This window comes from Callithrix jacchus, chromosome 22 (genome assembly GCF_049354715.1).
Source record: "Callithrix jacchus isolate 240 chromosome 22, calJac240_pri, whole genome shotgun sequence".
Classification (NCBI taxonomy): Eukaryota; Metazoa; Chordata; class Mammalia; order Primates; family Cebidae; genus Callithrix; species Callithrix jacchus.
Window position 1 is genome coordinate 43,966,094 of NC_133523.1, and position 19,331 is coordinate 43,985,424.

The 19,331-nt window shown below is 58.6% G+C and overlaps 1 protein-coding gene across 4 annotated transcripts; it reads right to left on the reverse strand.

Annotated features, from left to right (window-relative positions):
* Positions 1-1,004: 1,004 nt before the first annotated feature.
* On the reverse strand, positions 1,005-17,986 carry KCNC3 (potassium voltage-gated channel subfamily C member 3). Of its 4 annotated transcripts, none has more exons than XM_035286566.3 (5): positions 17,091-17,986; positions 11,883-12,990; positions 9,475-9,666; positions 5,059-5,118; positions 1,005-4,006 (listed from the first exon to the last, which is right to left on the reverse strand). In XM_035286566.3, the coding sequence occupies exons 1-4, from the start codon at positions 17,958-17,960 to the stop codon at positions 5,102-5,104; spliced, it is 2,187 nt and encodes a 728-aa protein (XP_035142457.1). In that variant the 5' UTR covers positions 17,961-17,986; the 3' UTR covers positions 1,005-4,006; positions 5,059-5,101. The 4 variants fall into 4 exon arrangements, with proteins under 4 accessions (XP_035142457.1, XP_035142455.1, XP_035142456.1 ...); XM_035286565.3 differs by lacking the exon at positions 5,059-5,118 and adding an exon at positions 9,106-9,231 and having other exon boundaries at positions 3,871-4,006; XM_008988445.5 differs by lacking the exon at positions 1,005-4,006 and adding an exon at positions 9,106-9,231 and having other exon boundaries at positions 5,053-5,118.
* Positions 17,987-19,331: the final 1,345 nt, after the last annotated feature.

A 19,331-nucleotide genomic window follows, 5' to 3' on the forward strand; every position in this document is an offset into this window, starting at 1 on the left:
CTGACTCACCCAGGGACACACAGCTGATAAGAAGTTGAAACAGTTTGAACCTGGACAGTCTGGCCTCAGAGTCAGCACATATGGAGCCTGAGCCCTCAGCCCTTGACCCCACTGTGGGGACCCAGGTCTATCCCCATCCCCACCCCGGGAACTAGACACCCTCGTGTAGGGGCTCATGTTACTCAGACTGAGCCCTCAGTGACTTTTTTTTTTTGAGATGGACCCTCACTCTGTCCCCAGGCTGGAGTGCAGTGGCACCATCTCGGCTCACTGCAACCTCTGCTTCCCGGATTCAGGTGATTCTCCTGCCTCAGCCTCCCAAATAGCTGGGATTACAGGCACCTGCCACCGTGTCCAGCTAATTTCTGTATTTTTAGTGGAGTCAGGGTTTCACCTTGTTGGCCAGGCTGGTCTATGAACTCCTGACCTCAGGTGATCCGCCCTCCTCAGCCTCCCAGAGTGCTGGGATTACAGGCTTGAGCCACCACGCCCAGCCCTCAGTGACTTTTCAGTTAGACGTGTTGATCTCCATTTTTACCATCAGGGAAACTGAAGCAGGTGCTTGCCCTAAATAAGGTGCAAGTTATTGAGAGGATAGCAGGACCACCAAAGCCCATCCTCCCCTTTTTTAAAAAACTGAGATAGGGTCTCACTCTGTCACCCAGGCTGGAGTGCAGTGGCACAGTCATGGTTCACGACAGCCTCAACCTCCCAGGCTCAAGCGATTCTCTCACCTCAGCCTCCTGAGTAGCTGGGACTACAGATGTCACCACACTTCGCTAATTTTATCTTATTTTTTGTAAAGACAGGGTCTCTCTCTGTTGTCCAGGCTGGTCTTGAACTCCTGGCCTCAAGCAATCTTCCTGCATCCTTGGCCTCCCAAAATGCTGGGATTACTGGCCTGAGCCACCGTGCCCAGCAACAGGGCCCCACTCTAAGTCCCAATCCCTCTGTGCACCCCAGCCGCAATCGGGACACTTTCCCAGCAGGCACACGGGAGGAAATTTTTAAATGAAAAGGAACTTTTATTTTGGTGGGGAGTGAGGGTGGGTGGGAAGGGGGCATGACACTTTTTCTTTGGGGAGAGGGGGGTGACATGCGGCAGCTTCTGCATTGGGCGGTTCATGCACCCAGGGTGGGCGTGGGGGAGGCTTGGGGAAGGGGCCGTGCCGACCCCTCCCTCCCTGCCCTGCAGGTGGGCTGAGAAGACCCGCCATTAGCACCAAAGTTGGACGTTTTGCAGACCTCCCCTCCCCACACTGACTCCGAACCCCGCCCCCATCCCTGAGAGCGCCCCCTCGCCACTCCCCCCACCCAGCGACAGGCTAGGCCCGCCCCGCCCACATTTGAGTGAGAGAAACTTATTGCTGTGTGTGTATGTTGGGGAGGGTGAGCCGCGGAGCTCGGAGCTCAGGAAGACCCCCCCCCCGCCATTCATTCCTCCCCAATCGCCCCGCCCCCTGGCCCGTGTCCGTGCGTTCCCGGAGCGCAGGAGGGGTGCGACATGCGTGTGGGGGGCGCGTCATGCAGCGCATGCGTGTAGGTGCAGGCACCCTGGCGGCCGGGGGGGAAAAGGGAGAGCCGGACTTGGAAAGAGTCCCTTTAGCTCGCTCGCTCTCCCTCCCCGAATCCCACACTGTTGTCTTGGGGGATGGGGTGGGAGGGGAGGAGAATCACGTTTTGTAGTTTATCATGATTGTGGTTATTTCGAAAAGCTGAACTAAAAAGCTGGGTACGTCTGGCGGATTGGCGAGCAGGGGGAGACGTTGGGAAGAGGTCAGTACCCTTTGGAAAAGACCCTCACCCCCTTTCCCCGCCCCCTTCGGCTTTCATGAAGGTCAGGGAAACGGAGGGGGGGCTTGTTAAAGAAGTTGAACCCTTTGGCAATATTATCAGTCCCCACCCCGTACCCTGGTGTCTGGAGCCCCTAGCCCTTTGCCCCGCCCCCACCAAAACCCGCCCCACCCCTCACCCCTGATTCACCAGGGTTTAGGGTCCGAGGGAAGGATGGGGGGGACTCAAAATGCCCCTTGCATAGGAATCGTTGCATCGAGAATCGTGCTCAGTGACGCCCCCCATCCACCCTCGGGTGGGGGGTTCCTGAGGCCGTGGGAGCAGAGGGAGGGAAGTTGCTAATTCAAGGGCCCCCGGCTCCAAAAGGGAGATCCGCTAAGAGTCTGGGACCGATGTGGTCTCTGGGCTTGGGGGAGGTAGCGCATCCTTGAGCCAGGATGGGAGGTGGGAAATGGTTTTCCACCCGCGAGCGCGACGCGGCGAGGACCGCTGGGGAAGGGGGGCTGGGATCCCAGCCGAGTTGAGTATGTTGTCGGTTCCCAGTCTTCTGATATTCCAGTGTATTTCCCTTCGGGAACAGCCTCGGTGATCATTTGTGGACTACTTTAAATGGAAACACTCTTAACCTAAATAAAACGTGTCCGAGCCAGGCAGCGATGCCTGCACTCACCGGCTTCTGTACAAAATGTGCGCATTAGAGACAAAACTTTTAAAACAAGTGTTTGTCCTTGAACTGCCTAAAACGTTAGCATACCACCAAGGGTACAAACACGACCCTCTGGGAAACACTGGTGTCTGTGAAGAGGGTACCGTCTCAGGGAAGGGACTCAGGGTCAGGCGTAAGACAGAGTGCCTGGGGAGGGTCTGGTTCCCTGGAATTGCAGACAGGCTGGCCTATCTTGGAAGTTCTAGCGTCAAGGGAACCTGGGCTGGACAAGTCTATTAGGGCTTTGGGGATGTAGGGGGCGGGAGCAGGCCTGAGGATTTGGGGGTGTCCAGGAAATGTCAGTTGTGGGAAGATTTTGGAGCATCCCAAAGGCTGAATTTGAGCTGAAAAGAGCTGGGTCAAGTCTTGGAGGTTTGAGAAGTGCTGGGATGCAGCTCAGGAATTTGTGAGGGTTTGAGGTGGTGGGCTGTGGGGGGAGGGCAACTGGGGGAGCCTCTGTGTGCAGAGGGTCACAGGACCGTGTGGGGTTTGGGGAATGTGGGGTGCCAGGGTCGGTCTCAGAATTCTGGGTGCAGGTCTCATGTCCTGGGAATGGAGGGGGATAGTTGAGGAATTTCGTGTGCTAGGGCCAGATCATCCCAGGAATCCTGGGATAGGAGTTCTGAGTCCATGCAGCAAGAATAGAGGCGAGCAGGTCCTGGGGGAGGGGCAGATGAGAGGGTGAAATTCACCAGAGGAATCGTCCTAAAGGCTGAGCCAGCAGGTCCGAAGCCTGACCCGCCTCCCTCCATCTGAGCTCAACTCCGATTTGGGGCTTGGGTAACTGTTCCTCCTTCCCCTCTGTTGGTTCTAGTTTTTGGTTTGTTTTCCCCTAATCAACACACAGGATTGGTGGTCCTCCTGGGGTGAAGGATGGGAAGGCTGGAGACCCAAAAGGCCATCCGGACCCCCGGGAGGTGCCAGCCCCCTTCCCAGAGTGCCTGCCCCTCGAACCCACACATGCAGCCCCTGGCGGCTTATTGCTGAGGTGGACTTGGAGTGGGGGCTCCAGGTTAGGGAAGGCATGCAGTGTGCAGGGGAGGGGCCCCAAGATGTAACTGGCTTAATTTGGACCTATTTACACTAGTTGATGGGAGGGGTATGTCCTATGGCTCATGGAGACCTGAGAAGGCTTATTTTGGGGGGGAAGAGTCGGGGGGGACAGGCTGTGGCCCCTCTGTCCATCCTGGTGGGGCCCAGGTTGGGGGTGAGGGGCCCGGGGGTGTCTGCTGGCATCGTCATCTCGGTTGCATATTATTAATGACTTTTTGATTTTTTTTAAAAAACCCTTTTCCCCACCCCCCGCCCCCAGCTCCTTTGACCTTCTTCCCAGTCACCCCCGAGTCCCCCCACAGGGGGGAGGGGAGCGCTAGAGGATGGAGGGCAGGGTCGGGGGCGCGCGGCGGGCGGCCCGGGGAGAGCCAGGGGGGGTGGCAAGGGGCGCAAGACGCAGGGACACCCCGCTCAGGCCCGCGATGCTGCTCAGGCTGCGGGATTTCTCGTAACCTGGGGGGTGGGGAGGTGTGAGGAATAGGGGGGAAGCACAAAGATGGGGGTGCAGGGAAAGGTCCGACAGAGAGACCCAAGGCAGGGAGAAAGAGACAGACAAAGAAAGGGATGGAGAGGACAAGAGAGACCCAGAGACAAGGCAAGAGAGACCCAGAGACAAGGCAAGAGAGAGAGGGTAAGAGACAGAGAGACAGGCAGAGACACAAGAGGACAGATGACAAGAGACAAAGATGGATAGAGGTGGATCAAGGAGATAGAGAGAGAAAGTGAACAAATCGGGGAGTCAGTCAACATCGACGAGAAAGGGGGAAACATCGGGGAGGGGGAGAGACTCTGGATTAGGAGGCAGGTTGGTGCCCACCGAGCCTCCCCCGCCCCGTCCCCACCGCAGTCCGCCCCACTTCCCTCCTCCACTGGTCCCCTCATCTGAGGCAAAAGGTCCGGGGGGCAGCAGGGCGGGATGGTGGGCGGCAGGGGCGTGGGAATGGGCTGGGTGGAATGCATGTGGGAGCAGCCAGTGGAGAGGGCAGGGAATGGTGCAACCGAGGCGGGGCTGGGGGTTGACCTAGTTTTAGGGAAAGAGGGCAGGCAGGGGGTGGGGTCTGTCAGGGGGCTGAGTGGAGTGAAGCTGGCAGTGCCCTTGGGGAATCAGATGAGAATTCCAAGAGCAGTGGGGGAGTTGGGGGAAGGGAGGCTCCTCTGGAAGATTCTAAGGAGGCGGGGAGGGGGGAAGGACGGGGGAGGTCTGGTGAGAGACCACTTTAAAGGGTCCCAGAAGGCTCTGAGCTTCTGATGGGTGCGGGAAAGCGCTCACAGTATCTTGTAGCTAATGGGACTCAAGATCCAGCAGCAGTGTGTGTGTTTTCTACAAAGCTCAGCGCTGCCGGCACGGTTCTGCAGCCCCCACAGGGAGTTTTGTGGCTTTTCCAGGCCACACTAAGGGGACTGTCTGGATGAAGGTATCTTGATCGGAGGAGAGAGGGCTTGGGGGGAGATATGAAGCCCAGTGTTTTGGGAACACCCCCACCCAGCCATTCCCAATTGCTAACCTGGGGGGAAGGGGCAGGGGGGGACCGAGGGTCCTGCGAGGTCTCAGGCGGTGACAAGAGCTGGGGACAGAAATACACAGAGTCATGGCGGGGAGGGAGGATGGTCAGGGGAAACCCCCCAACACAGCCTCACTGTTGGGGGGATGGAGAAACTCCACCAGCATCTCTTCCTCCTCTCAGGTGTTTTCCGGGGGAGGGGAGCAGTGAAATGGGGGGCAGCTGAGAGCTGAGACATCAAATATGGAGGGAGCTTCCGGGGTGGCTAAGGGAGGGAGAGGGGAGAGAGTGCTGGGGAGGAGTGGGAGCCAGTGATCAGGTGAGGGCAGATGTAGGAGGGAGGAGCATGGGTGGAGGACAGGCCTAGAGATAAGGAGGGTCTTGGGAGGACCATAGGGGACAATTAGAGAGGGAAGAAGATGGGCACGGTGGCTCACACCTGTAATCCCAGCACTCTGGGGGGCCGAGGCAGGGGGAGCACTTGAATCCAGGAGTTCAAGACCAGTCTGGCCAAGATGGTAAAACCCCTGTCTCTACTAAAAATACAAAAATTAGCAGGGCATGGTGGCAAGCATGTGTAATTCTAGCCATTCAGGAGGCTGAGGCAGGAGAATCGCTTGAACCCAGGAGGCAGAGGCTGCCGTGATCCGAGATCGCGCTACTGCACTCCAGCCTGGGCGATAGAGCAAGACCCCATCTCAAAACCAAAACCATTGGGAAGGGAAGGTCGAGGTGGGAGAGACTTGGGGGAAGGAGCATGGGGACAATAGGCCAAAGGGGTCTTGTGGGAAGGGGGTTGTGGAAGAGCAAGGAAGAGGCTTGGGAGGGATGGAGGGGGAAGGACCCAGGGCACACTTCAGCCAACCCCATCAGCTCCAGCCATGATTTGAGTTCAATGAATGGATTCTGGCATCATAGGCAAGAGAAGCAGGGACCTCCCCCACCCAGCCACCCCAACCCCAATCCTCCTTCACCCTTAGGCCTATGCCCTCCCCACGCCCTCTTCCCCTCAATCCCACAGGGGCCCCTCCAGACCTGGGGGTGGAGAACAGAGGAAGGTAAAGGACTGGGAGTGGGTGCAAGCGGCGGGGGGGGGGGGGGGGGGGGAGGGGTTAGATAGGAATGGGGAGGGGAGTGGGGGGATGAGATGGAAATGGACAATGAAGGGGGTTGTAAAAAGGAGAGGTGGGGATGGAAGCAAGAGGAGCCAGACAATCCCCGCTCTGGACTAGGAGCTGGGAAGCCTGGGCTCTCCCAGGGTGCTCTGTGGCCTGGGGTCGTGGGGTGGTCACGGCCCTCCCTGAACTGCTGTGAAACACAGGGGTTTAGATGATGCCATCCCTGGAAGCTCCCCAAGTTCCCCCACGGCATCTCCTTAAGCTGTGGGCAGGCATTCTTGAGGATGCGTCTACATTTCTAGAAACGATTCCACAGACGGTTGTTGAATGAAAGCGTGGACCACGTACCTTCATGTGGCTTCCCTTCACATTTAAAATAAAGTCCTGCCTCCTCACTATGGCCACAGAACCCACCCTGATCTTTCTCCGAGACTTCGGCAGCCCTCTCCCCTTGGCCACTGGGAACAGCCTCACAGCACTCCTTGCTGTCCCTTTACCCCAGGCAGCTCAGGGCCTGTCCACCTGCCATTCCTTCCATTCCTTCCCCCTGCCTGGCCCTTTCCACCCTTCAGGTTCTGTGTCACCTCCTCAAAAAGTCCTTGGCAGAACTCCGCTTCCCCAGAGGCAGGGTCCCACTCTGTCCCCCAGGCTGGAGCACCGTGGCACAATAACGGCTCAGTGCGGCCTCCCATCGCTGGGTCTACAGGCATGCACCACCACACCAAAGGGTTTTTTTTGGAGGAAATAGGTATTGCTAAGTTGCCCAGGCTGGTCTCAAATTCCTAGGTGACTCCCAATTTGGCCTCCCAAAGTGCTGGAGTTATAGGTGGAAGCCACTGTGCCCAGCCAGACCTCTTTAACTGAAGTGGCCAGACTAATAATCTTGTTCTTTTACCTTTATCTTAATTGCTTTTGCCCTTCCTTCCTTCTTTTCTTCTTGTTCTTTTTTTTTTTTTTTGAGGGGACTCTCACTGTCTGTCGCCCAGGCTGGAGTGCAGTGGCACAATCTCGGCTCACTGCAATTTCTTCTGCCTCCTGGGTTCAAGCGATTCTCCTGCCTCAGCCTCCTGAGTAGCTGGGACTACAGGTGCCCACCACCACGCCCAGCTAATTTTTGTATTTTTAGTAGCGATGGGTTTTCACCATGTTGGCCAGGCTGGTCTCAAAACTCCTGATCTCAAGTGATCTGCCCTCCTCAACCTCCCAAAGGGCTGAGATTACAGGCATGAGCCACTGCACCCAGCCTCAATTGCTTATTTTCCGCTTCCTCCTATGGGGGACTGGAAACTTTTCCTGCAAAAGGACAGATAGTAAATCTCTTTGGCTATGGGGGCTGTATAGTCTCTGACCCAATTATTCCACTCTGCTGTTGTGGCTCAACATGGTTGTGTTCCAGTAAAGCTTTATTTACAAAACCAGATGGCTGAAGGATCAGTTAGTTTGCTGATCCCTGCCCTAGACTGTAAACCCTAATGGCAGATTCATAATTTGTTATCCCAAATCTACAGTGCCTGGAACTATGTTCTCAAGAATCAGTTGTGGCCAGGGGTAGTGGCTCATGTCTGTAATCCTAGCACTTTGGAAGGCCAAGGCAGGAGGATCACTTGAGCCCAGGAGTTCAAGACCAACCTGGCCAACATAGCAAGACCCCATCGCTTGAACCCAGGAGGTGGAGGTTGCAGTGAGCTGAGATTGTGCCATTGCACTCCTGCCTGGGTGACACAGCAAGGCTCTGTCTCAAAAAAAGGAAAAGAATCAGTTGCCAAAACAGTGAATGAATGGATTGAATACATGAATGAAAGAAGCTAGGAGTTGGCTCGGGTTGTTACATTCCTAGCATGTGGTGTAAGTACTTAGTGATGTTTGCTGAATGATTCATCTAACTAGCACTCCCTCACTGCTGCATGGCCGGCATCCCCCGGCCTGTCCCTCCTCTTCCCTGACCCCTGACTCTCTCTGCCTCACCCCTTCCTCTCCATCCCCACATCCCTGGCCTCAGCTCAGGCTTCCACCTGTCACCTCAGCCTCTTCTCCAGCCTCCTGACTTCCAGCCTCTCACCTCCAGTCCATCCTCACAAGACCCCAGAGCTGCCCCTCCCAGCTTACCTGCCTCCTCCCCAGCCCCCTAGACAAGGCTGCAGCCTCTCAGCCTGGCCACGGCTTCACCTCACCCGAGAATCCCTCTCCCTCCAGGGTCTAGTCTCCGAGGCGCTGTCCTGCAGTTCCCTCCAGCCATTCCTGAATGGGATCACTTCCTCTGCATGTGGCCAGGACTCCTGGTCAACCTTAGGGTCCCACTGCAGATACCGACTCTTTCCTGATGCTCACCCCCCTCCCCTGGGAGTTTCTAGTGGTCCTCTCACTGCCTGTTCTCCCTCCGTTTTAGCATATATCTCCTCAAACAATGACTTTCTAGGTCCCTGTCTGCCTCCTGCTCCAAAGTGGAAGCTCCTGGGGGCTTGGATTTTGTTCACAGTTGAACTCCCCATGGCCAGCACCTGGGGCTCGTGGGTGCTGTCTAAGCACTGGCTGAATTCACAGGGGAATGGATGGGCGGCTGAACCTTTCTCTTCCTATCCTGCACCCAGAAGTGTTCTGGGCATGCCCTCTGCTTTCCTTGTTGAATTTTTAAAACCCTAGGGCCAAGGAGGGAGGCAGAGATGCTGATGGGAGTGAGGATGGGGTCAGTCGTGAGGGCAGGCACAGTGTGGGAGGCAGGGTTGGGTTAGTTCGGGGGTTAGTGAGGAGCAGGGTGAGTCCTGGGTAGGTGGGTGTGGGGTCAGTGTCAAGAGCTGGAGGTTAAGTGGGTACAGCTGTTTGCAGTGAGGGGGCCGGAGTCTTGGTCAGTGGGGGCTGCATGTTCTCAGAGGCGTTAGTCAGGCAGGAGTGGGGAGTCTGGGAGTGGGGGGATCAGAGGAGGGGGGCTACTTACCCCGGGGGAGGGGGTTCATCCACTAGGGGGATATCCAGGCCGCGGCGTTGGCGTTGAGATCGGGCAAGAAGCTTGGGGGGCCTGGCTTACGCCACTCTTGGGGGGGCAGTGGGGGAGCACCAGTGGCTGGGGGTGGGGGAAGAGGCCAGAGGGTTCGGAGGAATGGACATGGAATAAAGACAGGTGAAGGGTCAGTGGTGAGGAAACTTGGGGCGGGGGTACGGGGAAGATCTGGGAGGGAGGTGGTTTGGGGCCAAGGGAGGGGGGGAAGGGAAGTCCAGCGCCTCCTTCCCCATCACCCTCTCCTCCCTCCTCTGGGCAGGGGAGAGAGAGGGAGGGTCCCAGGGGGCCAGTGGGGGGACATCTCACCTTTTCGGATGGAGCCATCAGGGGAAGGGGCATAGTCGGTAAGGAGGAAGCAGGCTCGGTCCCGGCTGTAGCGGCCACGGCTTCCAGGCGTGATGGGGCTCTTGTCCTCTGGGGACATGGCGGGCTGGTCAATGGCTGGACAGTCCTCGTGGGCAAGCGCAGCTGCTGCCGGATCCCCATTGGGGCGAGGATCTGCTCCCAAGGGTGTCAAACAGAGACAAAGGCGAGAGTGAGGTGCAGTGAATATGTGGAGGGGCAAGATGGTCTGCAAGGAGCTGATGCTGGGAGTGCTGGAGGATGTTCAGTGCTGGAAGTGGAGATTCAGGGGCAGGGTGATGGGAAGGAGCGGCCAGGACGGTGGCGGGGGTGGGGCACAGCTGGGAGAGGGTATCAAGGGGGCTTGGCTGGAGGGTCATCATAGGCGAGGGTGTTGAGTGCTGGGAAGGTCGACTGTAGTCGGGAAGGGTGGTCTGGACAGGGAGGTGGACAGAGACAGGTGGTGCGGGGAGGTGCTGAGAGCTGGGATGTGGTGGTGGTGCCAGATGTGGGGTACCAGGAAGAGCAGGATTGGGGTGTGGTGCTGTTTAAAGATATTATCTGGAGCTCAGCATAGTTGCTCATGAGTGTAATCCCAGCACTTTGGGAGGCTGAAGTGGGAGGACTGCTTGAGGCCATGAGTTCGAGACCAGCTCTGGCAACGAAATCCCGTCTCTATTTCAACCTGAGGAAGTTGACAGGAAAAAAGAAAAAAAAAAAATCCCGTCTCTACAAAAGGTAGAAATATTAGCCGGGTACAGTAGTGCACGCCTGTAGTCTTGGCTACTCTGGAGACTGAGGCAGGAAGATCACTTAAACCTGGGAGGTCAGCCTGCAGTGAGTCATGGCGGCACCACAGCTCCAGCCTAGGTGATAGAGTGAGACCCTGTCTAAAAAAAAAAAAAGAAAAAGAATAAAGATGCTGGATGGGGTGGCTTGTGCCTGCAATCCAACCGCTTGGGAAGATTGAGGCCGCTGGATCACTTGAGCTCAGGAGTTCGAGACCAGCCTGACTGACATGGTGAAACCCTGTCTCTACCAAAAATACAAAAATTAGCCAGGCGTGGTGGCGTGCACCTGTAGTCCCAGCTACTTGGGAGGCTGAGGTAGGAGGACTGCTTGAACCTGGGAGGCAGGGGCTGCAGTGAGCCGAGACGGTGCCACTGCACTCCAGCCTGGGAGAAGAGCGAGACTCCATCCCTGGGGGTGGGGAAGGAAATAAAAGAGATGGTTGGGGATGAAGCAAGTTGGGTGCTGGGAAGAGGGCAAGGCCGTGTTGCGGGGTGGTTGGCTGGAGCAAACTTTGGGGAACTTGGCTGGGGTAGGGGTAGGAGGTGGAGGGATGGCTGGGGAGGAGTGGCAGGCTAGGAAGTGGCTGTTTAGGGAGGAGTGCTGGGCTCTGGGAAGGGCACTATGGGGAAGGGCTTGGGAAGGTGAGAGATGGGAGGTGGGGGTCCCCTAGGCTCTGACTCCAGCTATTTTTAATTGGTGTGAAACTGGGTCAGCGGCTGAGGGAGCAAGATGGGGGCCAGGTGGCCCAGCTCCCTTTCTTGACCTACTTAAGGCAGGGTGATGCAGGGGGGCCACCAGCCTCTCCCTCCTCTCAGACTCCCAGGCCACTGCCTCTGAGGCGCTGAACACACACAGAGGCACAGGCAGCTTTCTTCTCTCCTCGTCTCTCTCCCTGTCTTCCTCTGAGCAACACCTCTCCGGATCTCTCTCCAGGACCTTCCCAAGCTGCCTGCAGCAAAGCCCACTGACCGGGCCCTGCTTTCCATTCTGCCCTGGGGGCTCTGCCCTGGCCTGACTCTCTATTCTGAAGTCTGTTCACCTCAGGCTCGCTGTCATTAGAACCCAAACTGTGCCACTGACGGCTCCCATCCACATCAAAAATCTGCATCCCATCTCTTCCTCTGGTCTCCATGACATCTCTCGGGTTTCTGACTCCCGCCGCAGACCCTATCGTCTTCAGTCTCTCTTCCCTCAGGGCTGTCGCCGGATGCTCAGCACCGTCCCTGGGGCTCTGTGTCGGGTCTGCCTGTGATTTGTGGGAGACCCTCTCTGTGTGTCTCTCTCTGAGCCCCACTCTCCTTCTCCAGGTCCCTCTCACTGTACAGCTGATGATGCTGCCTCTGCCTCACTGGCCCCTCTGAATACCTTGCAAATCTGTTTCTCCCCAAAACTCCTTCCCGCGAAACCTATGTCTCTGTGTGACTATCTGTGCCTCCTTCTTGGCCTGAGCTCCTGCTAATGGTTTTACGCTCCCTCGTGTCTTCGATGCTGACCACTCAAGGCTCTCTTAACCTCGGCAGCTACCTCCCCACTCCTCCCCGGGTCTCCATGGGTGCCCCCCACCCGACGCCCAGGCTCACCTGCCCGGTTGATCTCAATCACCTCCTCCTGAGCCAACGGGCAAGGCTCGCCAGGGGCTGGCAGAGGAGGCAGCCCCGTGATCCCCAGCCCACCCGCTCCCCCCCTGAGCAGCCCGGGGTGTGTGTGGGGCCCTGCTGGGTAGGCCCCGGCCACAGTCACCCCCATGGAGGGCGGGGTGATGGGTGGCGGCGGGCTGATGCCCCCGCTGCCGTGGTTCGGGTGGGGCGGGGGTGGCGGGGGTGGGTCAGGCTTGCAGTAGTTGGGTGAGCCCGGCTGCGGGGGGCGGGGGATATGTTTGTTCTTCTTCTTGGGCAGCTTCTGCTTGGCCATGGCCAGCGAATAGTACATGCCAAAGTTGTTGACAATGACGGGCACGGGCATGGCAATGGTCAGCACCCCCGCCAGGGCACACAGCGCCCCGACCAGCATCCCCGACCACGTCTTGGGGTACATGTCTCCATAGCCCAGGGTTGTCATGGTGACCACGGCCCACCAGAAGCCAATGGGGATGTTCTTGAAGTAGGTGTGGTTGGAGCCCAGGATATCATCGGGGTCAGCGCCAATGCGCTCCGCGTAGTAAATCATGGTGGCGAAGATGAGCACCCCCAAGGCCAGGAAGATGATGAGCAGCAGAAACTCGTTGGTGCTGGCACGGAGCGTGTGTCCCAGCACGCGCAGCCCCACGAAGTGCCGGGTCAGCTTGAAGATGCGCAGGATGCGGACGAAGCGGACCACCCGCAGAAAGCCCAGCACGTCTTTGGCGGCCTTGGAGCTGAGGCCTGAGAGGCCCACCTCGAGATAGAAGGGCAGGATGGCCACACAGTCGATGATGTTCAGGCTGCTTTTAAGAAACTCCACCTTGTCCGGGCAGAAGGTGATGCGCATGAGGAACTCAAAGGTGAACCAGACCACGCACACTCCCTCCACGTAGGTCAGGAATGGCTCCGTCTCCACCTCCACGTTGGTGATGTTCTCTGGCGGCGCTCCGGGGATCGGGGAAGCCTGGGTCACCGTCTTGTTGCTGATATGGATGAAGCCCTCATGGGTTTCCAGGCAGAAGGTGGTGATGGAGATGAGGATGAAGAAGAGGGAGGCAAAGGCCACATACTGCAGGGCAGGGAGGGAGAGGGGGGAGAGGTGATCTAGGCATCGGGTTGACCATAACCTCCAGAAGACCCTTCCCATGCCCCCTTCCCCAGCCTCCTGCGCCCAAACTCGGTAAAATCCAGGTGTCCCACCTATGCTCCATGAATTCCAGAATCCCATCTAGATCTCGAGATTTTAGATCTAGAATCTCCCCTCTAAAACTAGCAAAAGGGAAGAGAAAGGAACAGAGGCAGTTGGAAAAGAGCTGGCCCCAGCAGACACAACAGATGGGCAGCTTCTTTCCTTGGAAACATTTCTGGCCCCTTGCTGTTTCCTAGACCACCTCCCCCCAACCTCCTGTTTCCTGTGTCCTATTTCAGGGCTCCCCAGCAGGGTCCACAGGTTCTATAGGATGGGAGCTACGGGATCTAAGATCACACACCCTGTGTGTCCCAGAGGCTTTGGGGCTCAGCTTGGAGTTGAGTGGAGGGGAAAGGGAGAAGGTGGGCAGGGAGGCAGAATCATGAGGTGGTTAAGAGTCAGAGAGCCTGGGTTTGAATGCCTGGGTTTGAATCTGGCTTTTAACCTGTCAAAATTGGGCAAAGAGATTGAGCTTTGTGAACCAGAAGTTTTTAGTGGGACTGTTGTGAGGATTAAATTAGATGAGCGTAAGAAGGACTTGGCTCCAAACACAGTGCTTGGAGCAGTGCCTGGAACACAGTTCGAAGATCTGAGCTGTGGGTATGGAGACAGCAGTTAGTTGGAGGGTAAGGTCAAGGCCTCACCCAGAGAGGACAGGGTGGTGCCACAGAGGGGAGCCGGGGGTCAGGGCTCCTAAGGGGAGAAGGGGTTGAAGGGTTAAGCCTGCAAAAAGGGAAGAGGAGAGTCAGGCAGGGTTTAGGGCCCTGCAGAGGAAGGGAGAGTCACTGGTCTGGACCTTGTGGGAGAGGGCAGAGGCAGGGCCAAAGAGAGGTTTGGGCATTTGCCAAAGGTGCAGAGGATGAAGGGTGAAGGGTCCTGAGCCATTTCAAGATGGGGGATGACCAGAGTCCTGCCACACAGTGATGTGGGTTTTGATGAGGGCCTAGAAGAGGATGGAGCGGGGTCAGGGTCTTGGGGAAGGAAAGCAATGAGCCAGGCCCCTAGAGATGTCATGGGCTTTATCAGATACGCAGAGGGGTGGAGGGGAGAGGAGTGCGTTGGAGAGGGAAGGAAGACAGGTGTTATAGTAAAGAGAGGGATTTAATCCTGTGAGTAGTGCAGGAGGGGAAGGCATGGGGAGCTCTGCATCTAATCAGGGGTGCAGAGCACAGAGAGGCCACTGTCGGACCACAAGAGAGGGCCTTGGACTTTGTGGTGGGTCTGTGCACCCACCTTCCTCCACAGGGGTTGGGGCATGGGCTCTGGGCTTGACTTTACTGAGGTGCAGAGCTAGGAAGTAGGGGTTGGGGAGTTTCAGGGCCACAGAGAGGACCCTGGACTTTGGGGTGGGCTGGGGGCCAGCGCAGGTCCTCTCTGCACTCCCCCTACCCCCACCTTCACTTCTCTGCAGTGGTTTAAGAGGCCAGAGGCCTCCGCAGAGCGCATGCCTAGTTCCTCCCCGCCCCCTCCGAGCTGGGCGCGCGGCGTTGCTGCGGCACCGCAATGGGGGCGGGCCGGCCGGGCCGGGGGGCGGGGCGCAGGACGGCCAGCACCGCGGACAGCTCCCCCGCCGCAGTGCGCAGCCGCAGCGGCTCGGGGCCGTCTTAACCCCTTCCGGGCCAGTGCCTAGTATTCAACACGCAGCCGCAGTGTGGCTGCTTTCCGGCGGGAGGCCTCGGGCCAGAAGCCTGATTAACTCCTTCCCTCCCAGGGCACAAGGAAAGGTGGGCACCCGCCGCAGTGCGCAGCTGCAGAGGCTGGACGGCGTCGGGCTGGTTTAACCCCTTACCCCAAGGTGGCTCAAAAGCAGAAGTGGTAGGAGGGCTTGGAGTCCCTGTAAGAAGGAAAGGAGTGATTACGGGGAAGGGGCGGGGGCAGGGGGCTGTAGGATCCGACCCTCCAGTTTGCTTTGGCCTCAGCTCCCAACTCTCTCAAGCCATCTCACTGGTAGACTGGAAAGGGCTCGGCACACCGTGAACACCCAAAACACATTTGTAGAGTAAATGAATGACCTGCGTAGCTGTCCCGAACCTTGATCATCACCGAAGAACTCTACCTTCATTCCGCCTCTCACCTCAGCACCCTTCAGTGGAGTCACAGGAAAGAAGGGCGCCCCAGGCCATGGGGGAAGGAGCCTCTCATTGTCTGGGGGCGGCATCTAGGGCCATGTGCCTTCCGCACCTCCTCTTCCCCACCTCCCCCCATCAAACCCTAAATCTCGCCAACTCAGCGCTTTCTGGGGACCAAACTTTATGCGGTGGTTCCAGGCGCCCCCCCTCCCTCCCCCGGCGCGAATGCGGCACTGCGGTTCCGCGTCCTTCCCGGCTCAGGACGCGGCACGGTGGGGGGAGGGAGCCAAGACCTGCTCCCCTGGGTGTTTGGGTCCCCAGGAGCCTAGGTAGGGGTCCTGGTATCGTTCTTATTTTCCCCATTTCCGATTGCCCCCATTTTGCACTGCCCCTTTCTTTTCCACCACATTCTCCCTCCGGGGTCTCCGGGACAGGGAGGAAGTTGGTAGGAGGAAGAGGTTCAGGAGAGAACCCAGGGGGAGGGTAGTCATTTAGCCTAGGAAGTTATGGATGCTTGAGGAAAGTTTCCTGGGAACTATGGAGAGAGCTTTGGGGAAAATCTGGAATTTGGAGAGAGAGAAGGCTCTTTAGTTCACTTTGATGGAGGGGGACAGGCTGAGAGGCTGGGTTCTGTGTTTTGCACAGTGGGGGTTCTAGAAAAGAAGAGGGAAGGTGGAAGGAATACCAAGGCAAGGTAGAAATAATTGGAAGCTATTCTGAGATGAAAGTTTTGGGGCTGATGACTTGAGGGGTGTCCCAGGGTTTGAGGTTAGAAAAAGTTCTAGAGCAGGGAGGCAAGTCACTTAGGCTAGGAAAGGGGCTGTGGGGGCTTTGGAGTGGGGGGAGTCCCAGGGGTAGAGAGTGGGCTGTGCAGATAAAATGATGGAAGGGAGAAGCTGTAAGGATCTATGGAAAAGGAAGAGCAATTCTGCAGGACATATGAGGGTTCTGGAGATGAAAGGCATATGATGGGGGCATGGGATGCTTCTGGAGACACCGAGGAGGAGTGTGAAAGGCTTGGGGGATGTCTGGAGCTTTATGGGGAAAGTCCTTGGGATGGGAGTTGGCGTGGTGCAAGATGAGTGTTGAACACAGAGTGCAGAGGGGGCCCAGAGGTTCCAGCAGACTCAGTGCTGAAGCGAGGGGGAGGTGAAAATGTCCAGGCAAGAGCAAGTGGAGGTTCAGAGAGGTCAGAAGGCTATGAGGTTGGGGTGGGGTGGGGGGCTTGATGAGACTTTGAGAGCAGAAGAGGGGTGGAAAAAATAATCAGGAGATTCAAACTTGGAGAGCGAGGTGTTCTGGGAGAGGGGCCACGGGGTGAATCAGGGAGATACTGGGAGAGACTGAGAGTTGAAGAGGGGGCCCCGGAGAGCCTGCAGAAAGCGAGGAAAGTGGGGGACAGTGTTCACAGGGCCTAGGACACTTTGAGGGCTGAGATGAGATGTCTTCTGAGGGCTTGGGGAAGGTCCAAGAAACCAAGGGCTGGACGGTGGCCAAGAGTAGTCAGAAGAGGTTTGGAGGGGCCCAGGAGAGGTGAGGGTTGGGGAGGGTCTCAGAGGGGCCCAGGAAAGGTGGGGATGGGGTTGTTCAGAGAAGCACCCCCTGAAGCAGAGAGACTCACGGTCTGCAGGTCGTGTCTAAGGGTCTAGGGTGGCCTGGAGAGCCGGGGTGAGGTTTGGAGGGGTGTGAAAGAGCCTGAAGGTTGGAGATTGGTCTTTGGAGTATCCGGGGGATGACTGTGAGAGGGGGGTGTGTTCGGAGGAGCCCAGGAGTCTCAGGATTGGGGAAGAAGCTTCTAGGAGACTGAGAAGCCTAAAGAGACCCGGAGGGGTGGGGCTGGGTCGCTCCTGGGAGTCTGGGGGCGCCCGGAGACGGGAGTGGGGTGAATAGGGGACCCGAGAGCGCGCTCACCCTGGCAGCCCGCGACGAGTAGGGGTCCTCGAAGAGCGCCCACACGCGGGGCTGCCAGCGGCGCCACCACGTGCCGCCCGCGCCGCCCGCGCCCCCTGGCGGCCCCCCGGCGCCGCCGCCCGCGTCCTGGAAGCAGAGGCGCTTGAGTTCGCCGCCCGCTCCGTCCAGGCCGCCGCCGCCCGCGCCCGCCTCGTCGTCCAGGCCTCCGTCGTGGGCGCCCGCGGCGTTGGCGGCGTTGGCGGCGCCCGCGGGGTCTGGCGCCTCGAAGGAGTCGAGCGCCTCCTCGGCGTCGCGGTGCTGCCGGTAGGTCATCCAGCAGCAGGCCTCCACGTCGGTCTCGTCGATGCCCCAGAAGCCGAGCTCCTCCTCAAACAGGGGCCCGCACACGTCGGCCGGGCAGTGCAGCTTGCCGGTGCGGTAGTAGTTGAGCACGTAGGCGAAGACTCCCGGGTGCCGGTCGAAGAAGAACTCGTCGGCGCCCGGGTCGTAGTCGAAGCGCGCCGCCGCCTCGGGCTCCGTCAGGCCGGCCAGCCGCGTCCCCGGCAGGGTGCGCAGCGTCGAGCGGTACGTCTCATGGCGCACGCCGCCCACGTTGATCACGATCTTGCCGCTGTCGCCACCGCCGCCGCCGTGCCGCCCCATGGCCGCCGCCGGCAGCCCGGGGCATGGCTCGGCGCGCCGGCCCCCGGGCCCGCGGGGTGCCGGGGGGCCCGCCGGGGACGCGGCGGGGCCGGGCTGCGCAGGCTGCTGCTGCTGCGGCGGCAGCGGTGGCGGCGGCGGGGACTCTGGCGGCTGCGGCGTTGGCGCCGGCTGCTGCTTGCTGGCCCCCTGGCGCCGGCGGAAGGATGAGACGCAGACTGAGCTCAGCATTGGACGGTGGGCGGGGCAGGAGGGGCGGGGATGCAGGGGGCGGGGACGCAGGGAGAGAGACCCGCGGGATTGGGTGGGAGGACGAGCGAAGTGGTGGGGGCGTGGCTTCTTGGAGAGAACCCCAACTGATTGGGCTGGGGGAGGTGGGGCGGGGCTGTGGCCGGGAGGAACGGGGCGGGGACTCTAATGCGACCCAGCTGGACTAGGTGGGGCCGCCAGTGAGACACAGCGATTGGCTCTTTCCGAGAGAGAAAGGGCGGAGGGGCGGGGCGGGGCGTCGAAGGAGGCGGGACCGGTTACTACTAATTGTGTTCGGGGGCCCTGGGAGCAGGGGGAAGGCGGGGCTAGATACCAGAGAGAGAGACCTGATTGAACTGAAAAAGTGCAGGTGGGGCAGAAGGAGGTGGGGACAAGTCAAAGTTATTTAAAAGAGCCCGACTGGCCTGGAGGGGCGGGGCCACCATGAGAGCGGCGGTCCTGATTGGACTGAGGAAGGGGCGGAGAGAAACAAAAGAGATGGCCCGCCCTCACCTAAAACACCGCTGGGCAGGACATGATGGGGAGGAGCATTGCTTGGAAGGGGCAGAGCCTCAGAAAGTAGTAATAGTGTAGATGTGACTGCTCTGGGGCGGGAACTAGAGACGGAGGACTTTCCCGCGCAAGGGGAACAGGCTGGACTGAAAGGGGACCAGGCTGGACTGAAAGGGGACGGGGGAGGAGATCAAAGACAGACTCGGTGAGAAGGCGTGGAGACTTGAGAGAGGCCTGAAAACCCGAGAGCGTCTGGATAGGCCTGAAGGAGGGGGCGAGTAAAGAGGGGCGGGGCTGAGGGTGCAAGGTGGGTCTGGTTAGTCGGGGCTGGGTCCGGAGGATGAGTGTCCCGTTGGATCGGTGGGACTGAGGAAGGTGAGTGGGGGTCGACAAACGGAAAACGTTTTGAGGCCGGACGCGGTGGCTCACACCTGTAATCCCGGCACTTTGGGAGGCCGAGGTGGGTAGATCATTTGAGGTCGGGAGTTCGAGACCAGCCTGGTCAAAATGGTGAAATCCCGCCTCCACTAAAAATACAAAACTTAGCCGGGAGTGCTAGTGGGTGCCTGTAGTCCCAGCTACTCGGGAGGCTGAGGCAGGAGAAATCGCTTGAACCCAGGAGGCAGAGGTTGCAGTGAGTCGAGATTGCACCACTACCCTCCAGTCTGGACGACAGAGAGACACTCTGTCTCAAAAAATAAAAAGATAAAGACTTGAATGGGCGGTAGGAAGGAGAGACTAAGGGAGGAGCGGGGCTGTGAGGGGCTTAAAGCAACCAGGGCAGGCGAGGGCAGGGCAGAGCTAAGGGAGGGTAGAGGAACAGGATAGGTGGGTCCCAGA